General features: G+C 34.6%; 1 protein-coding gene across 2 annotated transcripts in view; it reads right to left on the reverse strand.

Moving 5' to 3' along the window:
• Window positions 1-14446, reverse strand: part of PDE3B (phosphodiesterase 3B) — a 169045-nt gene that overhangs the window by 18645 nt on the left and 135954 nt on the right. For both annotated transcript variants that reach the window (XM_032426998.1, XM_032426997.1), the window contains 4 exons: window positions 9075-9223; window positions 7761-7898; window positions 6654-6765; window positions 4256-4369 (listed from right to left, as the gene is read on the reverse strand). In XM_032426998.1, the coding sequence (XP_032282889.1) occupies window positions 4256-4369; window positions 6654-6765; window positions 7761-7898; window positions 9075-9223 (513 nt within the window). The remainder of the gene's footprint in view (window positions 1-4255; window positions 4370-6653; window positions 6766-7760; window positions 7899-9074; window positions 9224-14446) is intronic.

Here is a 14446-nt window from a genome sequence, read left to right on the forward strand (position 1 = left end):
AAAGCAGACGCTTAACACCTGAGCCACCCAGGCGCCCCACATGAATTTTTTTAACATAATGACTTTAATACACACTAGTGATAATTACAAAGATACCTCATTATTTTTACGCTGTTTCTATTTTTTAATTAAACTGAGTTTTAGAATCACCCACACTAGAACTTTTAAAAAATAATTATAAAAAATAAAAGCAAGACAGTTAAATGTATGGATAAAGATATATTTAAATATTCAAATTTCTAATAAGACTTTAGTTATCAACATTAGCCAATAATTTGATTTTTCCCTATGTTATATGCATTCTGGATTTCCCCTAGAATTATAAATATACATATAAAATACCAAAAATGGCAAAAGACATCCTTTTAAACTCAACTACTTAAAATTGACATATTAGGATCCTAATACATTCAGTTTTGTTTTAACATGAAATTAATAGTATGAAAAATAAAATAGCTGGTAAGGACAATTCAACGTAACTATCACAGATCCTATTTGTTTACTTTCTTCAGAAAATGGTGATTCTTTTAATTGATTAATTTAAAAGGAGGCCTCAGTAAAAGGCATCCAGACCGGAAGAGAAGAGAATAGTGTAAACCCTGACAGTACCCCCCACCCTTTTTTGTAACATAAGTGCCTGATTTAAGCTTTGATCTCCCAGGCATCCATTTCAAAGATGCCAACTGCAAAGAGACACCCTGCCAGCCACCTGTCTAGACAAACAGCCAGGCCACTTCTGTTTTAGAAATCCTGGTTCATTTCAATAACTGACCATGTGGGCTGCTGGTTTTTTCTCTATCCATGCTTTACATTCCTGGTCTTATGCTTTAAATTCACCAATAAAGAGTGAGCCAGTGAAACCCCCCTACTCTTGACCCCAATAAACCTCAGGTGCATCTGCTTGCATGCATGCTTGTGCATGTTCTCTCTCTCTCTCTCCCCCTGTGACCTTGCTCTGTGGTCCCAGCTATGCTGTGTAATTTTCAATTCCTATAACCGTTATTTTTTTAAAGTTTCTTGATGGTTATTGGTAAAGGGCATCTTGCAATCATAATAACCACAAGAGCTGGTCCAGCCACAACACTGGTTATTGACAGGCTGAGACCAACACACAACAAAGAGGTAAAACTATCTCTACTTATAGATGACATGCTCTTGTATATAGAAAAAATACTACGAAATCAATTAAAAAACTATTAGAACTAATAAAGGTGATCATCAAGATTGCAGGATAAAAGATCACTATGCAAAAATCAATTATTTTTATATGTGATAGCAATGAATAATCAAAAAATGAGCCCCAAGAAACCATTCCATTTACACTAGCACCAAAAAGAATAAAATACTTAGGAATAAACTTAACAGAAGTACAAAACCAGTACTCTGCAAACTAAAAAATATTGTTGAAAGAATTTAAAGACTTAAATAAGTGGAAAAAACACCCATGCTCATGGACCATTAGACTTACTATTGTTAAAATAACAATACTCCCCACAAATGATCTACAGATTCCACATAATCCCTATCAAAATCCTAGCTGCTTTTCTTTTTTTTTTTTTTTTTTGTAGAAAGTCACAAGCTGGACCTAAATCCATATGGAAATACAAGAGAACGAGAATGGCCAAAAAAATCTTGAAAAACAACAAAGATGGAAGACTTAAACTTACCAATTTCAAAGCTTACCAACAAAGCTCTGAAGATAATGTACTGGTATAAGGACAGACATAAAAATCAATGGACTAAAACTGAGAGTCCAGGGGCGCCTGGGTGGCTCAGTCGTTAAGCGTCTGCCTTCGGCTCAGGTCATGATTCCAGGTCCTGGGATCGAGCCCCGCATCAGGCTCCCTGCTCTGCGGGAGGCCTGCTTCTCCCTCTCCCACTCCCCCTACTTGTGTTCCCTCTCTCGCTGTCTCTCTCTCTCTGTCAAATAAATAAATAAAATCTTAAAAAAAAAATAAAAAAAATAAAAAATAAAATAAAACTAAGAGTCCAGAAATAACCCCTCATATTTATGGCCAACTGATTTTGCACAAGGGTGCTAAGACCATGCTGAGAGCCATCTATGTGCCCTGCATGATGTTAGGCTCTTTCATACATGTTGTTTCATTCAATGCTCACATCTTATAAGGTAGAAATTGATTTAGTAACATTTAAGAGCTGACTATGTGGAGTATATATAAAGAACTCTTTTCAACAAATGGTTCTGGGACAACTGGATATTCATGTGCAAAAGAAAGACCTCTTCCTTTATCCCCCAAATTAGTTCCAATGGGTCATAGACCTAAACTTCCTATAACTATGAAACTCTCAGAAGAAAACATAGGAGTAAATCTTCACGATCTTGGGTCAGGCAAAACCCTTCTCAGATATGATACCAAAAGCATGAGCAACAAAAGAAAAAGATAAATTAGACTTCATCAAAATTAAAAGTTTTTGTACTTCAATAGACACTATCAAGAAAGTAAAAAGACAACTTACAGAATGGGAGAAAATAGCTGCAAATCATAAATCTGATAAGGGACTTATATCTAAAATATACAAAGAACTCCTACAGCTCAATAATAAAAAGACAAATGATCAAATTTAAAAATGGATGGAAGACATGAATAGACATTTCTTCAAAGAAGACAAATGGCAAGGCATTCAACAATATTAGCCATTAGGTAAATGCAAATCCAAACCACAATGAAATACCACTTCACAGCCACCAGAATGGTTATGAAAAAGATAATAACAAGAAGTGGAGAAAAATTGGATTCTTCATACGTTGTTGGTGAGAAAATAAAATAGTGCAGCCACCTTGGAAAACATTTTGGCAGATCCTCAAAATGTTAAGCACAGAATCATCTTATGACCCAGGAATTCCACAGCTAGAAATGAAAACATATCTACACAAAACCTAGTACAAGAATACTTACAGCAGCATTATTCATAATAGCCCCAAAGTAGAAAGAACCCAAATGTCCACCAATATTTGGGTGGTAGGAGAATGAGAAAGAGAAGAAAAAATTTGCTTATTATATAAAATAAATATCAATAAGGAAAATATATAGAGAGCCATTAATAGATTTCACTTCTGAGACTGGTCACATAGCTGTACTTCAGATTTATCATTTTCTTATTCCACTAACAATTCCATTTTCCCTTTGTCCTCAGCCAGCATCTCTACTGATCATGGTACTTTGCCTAGGGAAATGATCTATATTTTCAAGGGTCTGCACTATTGAGATCCTGACGATACTGGATTACTGTAGTTTTCCATTATCTTTTGTCACTGGACATGGGAGTACCAAAAAGGCCAAAAAATCCCCTGGGTTACGGACATACATCCTCCCATGGATAGCAGGAACCTTATTTCCTCTTGATAATAAGGATCAGACAAAATCAATCACTATCGTCAAATGTGCTAAAATATGAAAATATTCTTCTAAGAAAATAAATACACCTACAAACAAAAAAGCTGAAGAAAATGATCTGATGGAAGCGCAGAACTAATGGAAGGAATGAGGAGGGCTAAGAAAGAGTAAATAGGGAATGGCAGAAAACGTAATGGCAGTAACTTTGGACTCAATGACCAAACACTGTAAAGCAATGGCTAAGTCTATGACGTTTGCCCTGATCAGCATGATCACATTTCCAGGCATCAGTAACTAAGTGTGTGTGTGTGTGTGTGTGTGTGTGTGTGTGTGTGTGTGTATCTCGCCGAAGTAGTTCTCCCCTCTTTTACAAACTAGACTAAGAGAACCAACCATGTTATGTAAATTCATTACATTTGTACAAATAATTGTATTCATGATGAACAGAATTAACTTCTTTGTGAGCAAAACATAAATGTTATGAAAGGTTTTTAATGTCACTGTTTAAATGCTTACATGAGGCTTTTAAGTATGGCCACTTTCATTGTGAAGGTTATATATTTTAAATTTACATGATACACCTAAAACAGAAAACCAAGAATTGAAAGAAAAGACCAAAGAAACGATTATCACACTATTCCGGATAGCAAGCAGCAGGACGGGACACAGAAAAGAAACATGGTAGATTCAACAGTATTTCATCTAAACCTAGCTCTTAAGGTGGGTCCTAGGTTTCCTAATTTGCATGCCATTATTATGCATCAAAATTTATATACTCATTTACATGTACCAAAGGTTACTTAGTGAAATTTTTAGAAGAACAGAGGTAATGAAATGAGATAGCTTGATTTATTATTTCTAGACAAATAATTAAAAGGAAGATTTGTAGACGGAAGTACCTGTTTCATTTCCTGCTGCGTGGTCATTGTGGATCTGCTGTAAACCAGGAACTGGCCGCGTTGTCAGATACCAAACTGCATGCAGGACATCTGTGGCGTGTATGCGATTATGATCTAAAGTCACCAAAATGTTTTATAAAAATGTTATGTTTAACATAGGACATTTCTTAAAGTACAATAATTTTCTACTATCCTATATCCGCATAAATAAAATGTATGGCTTGGAATAACTTCCCACAATTATATTATATTTCATTTTAATTTTTTTTAATAGGCTCAATGCCCAACACGGGGCTTGAACTCACGACCCTGAGATCAAGAGTAGAGTAGCACGTTCTAGTGACCAGGCCAGCCAGGAACCCTTGTTTCATCTTATTTTTTTAAAGTCTCTTGATGTATTAAAAAGTTCTTTTAAAAACTTTCACATATACTATGAAAACATAGTAAGACAGTCAAAGGAAAGGCAAGTAACAAGGGCTAACTGAAAGGCATTGAGGGGCGCCTGGGTGGCTCAGATGGTTAAGCATCTGCCTTCGGCTCAGGTCATGATCCCAGGGTCCTGGGATGGAGTCCCGTGTCGGGCTCCCTGCTCGGTGGGGAGTCTGCTTCTCCCTCTCCTTCTGCCCCTACCCCTGCTCATGTGTGCTCTCTCTCTAATAAATAAACAAAATCTTTAAAAAGAAAAAAAAAAGCAAGGCACTGAAAAATTTACTGAAGGTTGCTATTTTGTAGCTTTAAAAATACTATGTAAATAGTGTCTGGATTATGGAGACCCATGTTTGCACACAGGCAACACTTACAAATTCTGGATACTTGAACTTCCCCACCACAAAAAACACATACACCAAAAAAAAAAAGAAAGAAAGAAAGAAAGAAAGAAAAGATGAGACACACCTATCTCTCAGGCCTGCTAGAAGGATGAAATGTTAAAATGGCATATGAAAACATCCAGAACAGCATCTGAGACATAGTACATAATCGAGGAACACTGGTTTACTGAAATATCACTATGTGAAAAGGCAAGACCTACAAGTGAAACCCAGCTTTTGCCATTTCTAAGAGTTTATGATCTTGGGAAAGTTTCTTCTGAGTTTTTACTTCTCACCTGTGAAAGGTAGATAATATAAACTTTCCAACAAGGATTAAATGATATAATCTTCATAGATGTCATGATTACAGTCACAGCTGATATGCAATAAAAGTTCAACACTTCAACAGATATTTAATGAGTACCAGGTAGAACCAGCAGATGACACAATACTAAGTGTTCAGGCCATTGACACGACATGATGTCAATCTGCGAGGAGCTTAATTATTCATATAGTCAACTGACCATTTACTATATGCCAGGAATTTTGATATGCACTTTCCATGGCTTATCTTATCACTACCTATGGAGTAGAGACTACTGTAATTTCCATTTACAAATTTGGATACTAAAGTTTAGAAAAGTTAGATGCAGAGGCTCTTTTCTTAATATCCTATTTGGAGCTGATAGTAAAGACTCTTTATTGCCTCTTTATTTTTCCCATTCTCCTTCCTTTGAAGTCCATTTTAAAGTATCACTTTAAATGAGGCTGGGGGCCTCAGTTGGTTAAGCATTTGCCTTCAGCTCAGGTCATGATCTCGGAGTCCTGAGCAGGGAGCCTGCTTCTCCGTCTCCCTCTGCCTCTTCCCTCTGCTCGTGCTCACTCTCTCAAATAAATAAATAAATCTTAAAAAAAAATAAAGTATCAGTTTATTCTATTTATAAAATGCAGTCACTTTTTAAAAAGCATATTTTGTAAGTGGTAATTACAGCACATATAACTTACATTAAGTATCATCATTATTAATGAGTTATACCAATTTAAGAATAATTTGCTCTGTGTTTATATAAGTGATTTCCCATAATGTGTCCATATGAAGGGAAACTGTAGAATATATAGATGTATAAGGAAACCTGTATCATTTCCTAATATGAAATTCAAAGTATATTTTACCATAAAATCAAATAGCCATTAGCAATTAATCAGGTCAGGACACAGTTAAAAACAGAAATTCTATGGATAATTTTAAAATATTTTGAAGTCAAGAATTTTCTGACACTCTTGACTTAATTACCAAACATTTTAAAAGATACTCAGATGAATAATTACTAACATAGAAAGTTGTACACCATATAATAATTAAGGGAAAGAGCACAGTATATGTCTATATTATGATTCACTTTATGAAACATTATTAAGAAAATATACCAAAATGTTAATAGTAGTCCGTTAGCTCTAGGTAGCAGCATATAGATTACTTAAATTTTTCCAAACATGTAATTTAAAAAGTGTTTAGATCTGAAGGGAAAAATAATAGTTTCAAAACCAGTATTATCTGAACTTAAGCAATAAGATCTGCTGATACTTACAAGGAATGTCTCGGTAGCCATTCTCCAATGCACGAAAATAGGTCATGAACTGTAGAGTGGGGATTTTAAATATTTCCAATAAGCCAGTGTCTTGAAATAAGGTATACATAACCTAAATGTCAATTAAAATAAAATTTACTTTAAAAATCAGAATTTCTATTTGTAGTTGAGTAGAATATGTTTTTGTGATTTGCATTTGGGAATGTTACCATGTATATATGTCTTTAAGTTAATAATTTATTAAAAAATTCTTTACAAGATACAAGAAATTCTTTTCAAAATATTAAAAAGGAAGACATCACCCTAAAACCCTTGAAAACCAAAGAAAGATTACCATATCATGTCCCAGTTTTAAAATTTTTCCATTCTTCCCTTTAGCTTTTTTATTTACAATTTATTAAGGGGCATATGAAATCTATTCTACTCTAGTCCTGGGTGTTAACAGAAGTCAGAACAATGTATTTATTACATTTTTGTCCCTAAAGACTTCAATGAGATGAAACCATATGCCCTCCACATAATTTATCCTTATGCCTGTACATTTCATAAATAAGATACTTTGAAGATAATGAGAGTGATATTTTGGGAAGGTTAATCTGATGCTGTTGTATGAATTTCTCAGGGGGAACCCTGAGTCTGGGTGGTTAGAAAAGAACTATTTTTCCATGGTTCTAGCATGAAATGAATCATCTGGCCTTGGGTAAAGCACAGGGAGGGCAGGTGAAAAAAATAAGCACAGGTTTCAGTGGTTAGAACTAGCTCACCTTTCATGTCCTTTTCAACTGCAGGGCTCAATATAAAGTAACTCTTTATTCTGTAGTAAAACTAAATCCCACTAATATGGGCCCAAAAAACTACTTTTCATTTATTCAAACAAAATTACATGAAACACATTACATACAATAATTATTTTCATATATGGGTTTATGTATATAGGTTTCTCTTCTCAAATTTTCTACTGAAAATTTCATTTGTGAAAAAAAGAATTCAGTGAACAATGTTGAACTTGTGCCTAACCCAGTAGTACACGTTTTTAGACTTTGCGTTTTATAAAGATTCAAGAAAAAATTAATTTATAATTAAAAAAAGTAGAGATGTTAAACAAACCTGACTAAGGATCCTTCCTGATTTCTCTCCCATTTTTTCTACAACTTCAAATATTTGAAAATTCCAGTTGCTCATCTTTTCTATTAAGGAATCATAATCTTCTATTAAAATCAGATCCAGTGATGCTTCCTGTTCAATCTGCACATATAGGGGGAGAAAACAAACCAACTTAACCTTACCTTTTAAAAATATTGTTAAATCCATATCTAAATGAGAGCACTTAAAACTGAACATTAAAAAATGGTCAATACTATTTTCAACAAAAGTTATTCTCAAATATAATCTGTACTTCCAATTTCCCCTCTTTGTAAAATGCTATCTTCAGAAAAATTAAAAATGTCTTCTAGGCATCAGAAGACTTATTAATCTTCACAGTACTTTTATAAATAAAAATATTTTCTTTCCAAAACACTATATACAAGTCTAAAATCCACTATTTGTATTTTAGAAGTTACAGGTATCAAAGGATAATAGAAAGAGACTCCTATCTTATACTGGTATTTATTACTAGTTTAACTCCCAAAAGGAATGGATGATTTTTCCCCTAAAAAGCTTAAATTTGGAACTTAAGAACAAAAACACTGCTATTATAAGTAAGTAGATTTTGTTTTTTAATGCTTTGTGCACCTGTTCCTCATACTTTTAACATACACAATGAAGAAAATATCAGCATAGAAAGTAATATATCTACTGTAAAACTAAAATATGTTCATGTGTTCGTTTTACAACGAATGCACTTTGCTGTTCTAGGATGATGGATTCAGAAGTACAATTGACCACTGGACAACACCAGTGTGACCCATGCAGGTCCACTTACACCTGGACTTTCTGTAGGACAGTGCTGTAGATAGAGCACTCCCAGGACTGTAAGGACAGCACATACAGGACTGTATTTTCTCATCCTTAGGAGTTTTAATCACATTCTCTGCCCTAGCTTATTTTATTGCAAGAATACAGTATGCAATACATATACAAAATATGTGTTAATTGATATATGTGTTTATGCTACCAGTAAGACTTCTGATCAACTGAAGGTCATTAGCAACTAAGTTCTGGGGGAGTCAAAAGTTATATGTGGATTTTTGACTGCATGTGGGAGGGTCAGCACCCCTAATACCAGCCTTGTTCAATGGTCAACTCTAATTATTATTTTTAACCCAAGGTTTTCTTTAATATGATATAAGGACTTTTCAGTAAAAAATTTAAAAGTACTATTATATTAAAAATCTTGTTCTGGGCAAAGATAATGAAACTAGTACTAAACTAATGTTATATTTCACCTTAACATAATCATATGGAAAGTTTATCTTTTACATTTGGTTGCTGTTCATTCTGTGCCTCTTCTGTTAGGTGATTATCACCTTCCAAAAATAATTTTCTGTAGTCTCTGTTCTCTGTTTCCACTTCCTGTGCTTCTGTGCAGTTGAATGATTGTTTTGAGGGAATGGTGCTGTCTTCGTCACCTTTCAAAAAATACACAGAGTAATGATAAGAATAAAACTTGCCCTATATGCATAGTTTTATAAGGAAAATTACTTATAAAAAATATAAAATGGGGTGCCTGTGGCTCAATTGGTTAAGCATCTGTCTTTGGCTCAGGTCATGATCTCAGAGTCCTGGGATGGAGCCCCACGTCAGGCTCTCTGCTCAGCGGGGAGCCTGCTTCTCCCTCTCCCTCTACCCCTCTCCCCCTGCTTGTGCTCTCTGTCAAATAAATAAATAAAATCTTAAAAAAAAAAAAAAAAAAAAGGAAAAGGAAGTCCCTATCAATAGGAAGTTTTTAGCAATTTGATGTATGCAATGTCCAACATCTGAAATTGTTTGAGTTTTGGCTATGAAAACTCTAGATTCATAATTATAAATGAATGAGATCAAGGCACATCTAAAAATTAAAACACAGTATCATTTATTGTGAATTATTTCTCTACCAATGTGATTAATAATGCTCTTTTTTCCCAAATCTCATGGAAAAGGGAAGCAGCACCAGTAGCTAAATAGCATTCATTCACATGTAAAAAAAAATCATATTCATTCTGTTGGTAATATTATAAACAGGAAACTTCCCCAAAACCCATCAACAGTAGAATAAATAAATGTAGTATATTCACACAACTGAACACTATGGAGCAAAGAGAATTAACTACAACCACATGCAACAAGACGGATGATTCTTAAAAATATAATGTTGAATGAAGGAAGTTAGACACAAAAGTACATACTCTGTGATGTTCTTTATGAAAAGTTCAACAACATACCAAAACTGATACATACGAGTACTGAAAGCCAAGACAAATGTTATCTTTAGAGGGTATACCTGGAATGGGGCATGAGGAGAAATTCTAAGGTGCTGGTAATATTTTGTTTATTAGTTTACTGATCTGGGTGGTTACACAGGTATGTTAAGTGTATGAATACTCATCAAGTTATAAAGTTATGATTCATTTACTTTTCAATATGTAGGGGGTTTTCCTAAGTAAAAGATTTTTTTTTTTTTTAAAGACTTTATTTTATTTGAGAGAGAGCATGCACATGCATGCAACAAGCGGGGGGAGGGAGAAGGGGAGAGGGACAGAATCTCAAGTAGACTCCATGCCGAGCACGTGGGGCTCGATCTCACGATGCTGAGATCATGACCCGACCCAAAACCAAGAGTCAGATGCTTAACCGACTAAGCCACCCAGGCGCCCCTAGGTAAAAGAGTTTTTAAGAGTACATATTAGAATTGAGTTTCAGAAGAACTAGGCTCAAATCCTGATTTTGTACTTGATAATGGCAAGCTTTTTCCCCTGTAAAATATGGATAATAACATCTATTTTACTAGATGTTACATATAATAAATGATCGATAAATGTTAGTCAAATCTTAATCTAACATTGAATATACTAAAAAATCATTAACTAATGATGATCAGGAAATATCCTTTGGAAAATACTATTTTTTTCCCAATGAAAAGCATTTAACAAATGAAATTTAGAATATACAACTACTCTTGGTAAGTTAAGGCAGTACTACTAATATAATATATATAATAATATTCTAAAATAGCCATCATGACATATGAGGTTCATTAAATACGGGTGTTTTTTAAGATTTTTTAAAGATTTTATTTATTTATTTGAGAGGGTGGGAGGAGCACAGAGGGAGAAGCAGACTCCCGAATGAGCAGGGAGCCTGATGCGGGGCTCGATCCCAGGACCCAGAGATCATGACCTGAGCCGAAGACAGACGTTTAAATGACTGAGCCCCATACGTACTTTTTAATGATCCAAACTTCTAATAACTCTATCTTACATAGAACAGTAATAAAAACAGTTGAAATAAATGTAATAATTTCCTTTCCGAAGTTGGCCACAACACTACGTCTTACCCCCCTTGCACTCTTTTGAAATGTATTCCTGTTGCTCCTGCATCTATTTCCTAAGCCCCAGGAATCTGGACAGCCTGCGTGACTGCTCTGATTAATAGGATATGGCAAAAGTAATGCTTTGTTCTGGGTTGAGCCATTAATTTGACTGGCAGCTTCTACTTCCTCCTCTCCTGGAATCCAGCAAACATGCTGGAAGAAGCCCATAGACAGATCATATTTAGATGGACTAGTCAATAATCAGCAGATACATGAGTAATCCATCTTGGAAATTCAGCCCAATCACTCCTTCAGATGACTGTCACTCGTACCAATATCTGACTGCAATCACATGAGAGTCCTCAAGTGAGAATCTCCCAGCTGATACCATTCAATCCAAAGAAGTGTGTGTGTATAATGTAATAACATACTATAAAATCTACCCATTTTAAGTGTATAATTCAACAATTTCAGTATATTTACAGAGTTGTACAACCATATGACAATTTTAGAATATTCTCATCACCCCAAAAAGTACCCTCCTGCTTATTTATAGTTAATCCCTATTTTCATCCTAGGTGATCACTGTTCTGATATTGTCCCTATAAATTCACCTTTTCTAGCATCTCATATAAATAGAATCATACAATATGAAATCTTTTGAGCCTGGCTTCTCTCACTTAGAATTATGTTTTGAAGTCTATCCATGCAGTGTCATGTATCAGAAGTTTGTTCCTTTAACTGCTAAATAAAATTACATCGTATGGATATACCACATGATAGTTCTCCATTTACAAGTTAATGGACATTTGGATCATTTCCAGTTTTGCAGTGTCATCAATAATGTCGTAACATTCACAATCTTGTCTTTGAGCGCTCATATGTTTTCTCATGGATAAATTCTAAGCCATGGTATTACTGCGTGATATTGTAAATTTATGTGTAACTTTTAAAGAAACTGTCAGAATGTTTTCCAAAGGGGTATACCATTTTATATTCCCATCAGCAATGCATAAAGGTTCTAATTTCTCTGCATCCTTGCTAACACTCGGTATTGTCTGTCTTTTTTATTATAGTTAGTCTAGTTTGAGTGTAGTGCTATCTCACTGTAGTATTAATTTGCATTTCTGCAATGACTAATGATGTCATTCATCTTTTCATGTGTTCATTAACCATTTGTTTATATCCTTCACCAAATGACTCAGACCAAAATATGTGACATCTTTTGCCCATTTTTTGAGCTGTTTGACTTCTTAATAATGAATTATAAATGTTCTTTATGTATTATGGATATAAGACCTAATCAGATATATAATTTCCAAATATTTTCTCTCAATCAGTGGTTTGTCTTTTCATTTTCTTATTGTTGTCTTTTGAAGTGCAAAAATTTTTATTTTGCTGAAGCCCAATTTGTCGTTCTTTTCTTTCATGGACTGTGCTTTTGGTGTGGTATCTAAGAATGCTTTATTCAACTCAAGGTCACAAAGACTATATCCTGTATTTTCTTCTACAAGTTTCAAGTTTTTAACTCTTACACTTAGGTCTATGATGTATTTTGAGTTACTTTTTATGTATACAGTAAGGTAAGAGTCCAAATTCTTCCTTTGACAAGTGAATATCCAATTGTGCTGGCCCCATGTGGTGAAATAACTATCCTTTCTCTTTGGAATTATCTTGGCTTCTATATCAAAATTCAGTTGATCATAAATGCAAGAATCTATTTTTGGATTTGCTGTTCTGTTCCACTGATCTACAGGCTCGTCTTTGGGCCACTACCTCACTATCTTAATTACCGTGGCTTTACAGTAAGTTTTGTAGTGTCAGTCCTCCAAATTTGTTCTTTCTCCATTGTTTTGGTTATTGTTGGTCATTATCTTTCCATGTAAAATTTAAGACCAACTTGTCAATTCCTACAAAAAAAAGAGCCTGCTAGAATTTGATAAGGATTACAATGAATTTATAGATCAATTTGGGAGCCCTACTGACAATACTGAGTTTTTCAATCTTTTAATATGAAATGCCTCTCAATTTATTTAGATTTTCTCTAATCTTTATCAAAGTTTTGTAGTTTTCAGTTTATAAATCTCCCCTTCTTTGGTTAAATTTATTCTACTTCATTCTTATCAATACTATTATGAATTGAAATGTTTTCTTAATTTCAATTTATGATGGTTCATTGCCAGTATACAGAAATACAATTTTGTACATCACTGATCTTGCATCTTGTCTCTGCTAAACTGGTTTATTGGTTCTAGTGTGTGTATGTGTATTCTTTGGGATTTTCTACACAAAGGTTCATATGATCTATGAAAATGGGACAGTTTTATTTCTTTATTTTCATTCAGGATGCCTTTATTTCTTTTTCTTTCTAATTCTCCTGGCAAGAACCATGTAGACTAGATGTGCTGAATGCAGGGGCGCCTGGGTAGCTCACTCGGTTAGGCATCTGCCTTCGGCTAAGGTCATGATCCCAGGGTCCTGGGATCAAGCCCGGTGTCTGGCTCCCTGCTCCTGGCTCCCTGCTCCATGGGGAGCCTGCTTCTTCCTCTCCCTTTGGCCCTCCCCCTGCTCGTGTGTACTCATTCACTCTCTCTCTCACAAAAATAAGTAAAATCTTTAAAAAAAAAAAAAAAGGTGCTGAAAACAAAAACCTTTATCCTATTCTTGACCTTAGGTAGAAAGCATCAGTCTTTTTCCATTAAAGATGATGTTCAGGTGTGTGTTTTTCAGATGTCCTTTATCAGATTGAAGAACTTCCCTGCTATAACTAGTTTGAGTGTTTTTATCATGAAAGAGACTTAGATTTTATCAAATGTTTTTTCTGCACATATTTAGATTTTCATGTGTTTTTCTCCCCCTTTGTTCTATTAATGTGGTATATTACATTGATTGATTTTCAACTGTTAACCTACTCTTGCGTTCATGGGATAAATACCTTTTGGTCAAGGTGTGACCATTTCATATGTTGCTGGATTCAGTTTAGTATTATTTTGTTAAGGATTTTTGTGTCTATACACATAAGGGATATTGGTCTGTAATTTCCTTGGATACTGTCTGGTTATGACATCAGGATAATACTAGTCCTATAGAATGCGTTGGGAAGTTTTCCCTCCTATTCTACTTTTTGGAAGAGTTTGTGAAGGACTGGTCTTTTCCGTGTATGTGTATGTATGTATGTATGTATGTATGTATGTGTGTGTGTGTGTGTGTGTACAATGTAAGAACCAAAAACTACTGAATTGTACACTTTAAAAGGGTGACTTTTATAGTATGTAAAGGGATTGATAAGAGCCCATAATCCCTGTGGAGGCCCATCTACTTCTGGTTTACCTTTATTCTTAGG

This window comes from Phoca vitulina, unplaced genomic scaffold (assembly GCF_004348235.1).
Source record: "Phoca vitulina isolate PV1807 unplaced genomic scaffold, GSC_HSeal_1.0 scaffold36, whole genome shotgun sequence".
Taxonomy (NCBI): Eukaryota; Metazoa; Chordata; class Mammalia; order Carnivora; family Phocidae; genus Phoca; species Phoca vitulina.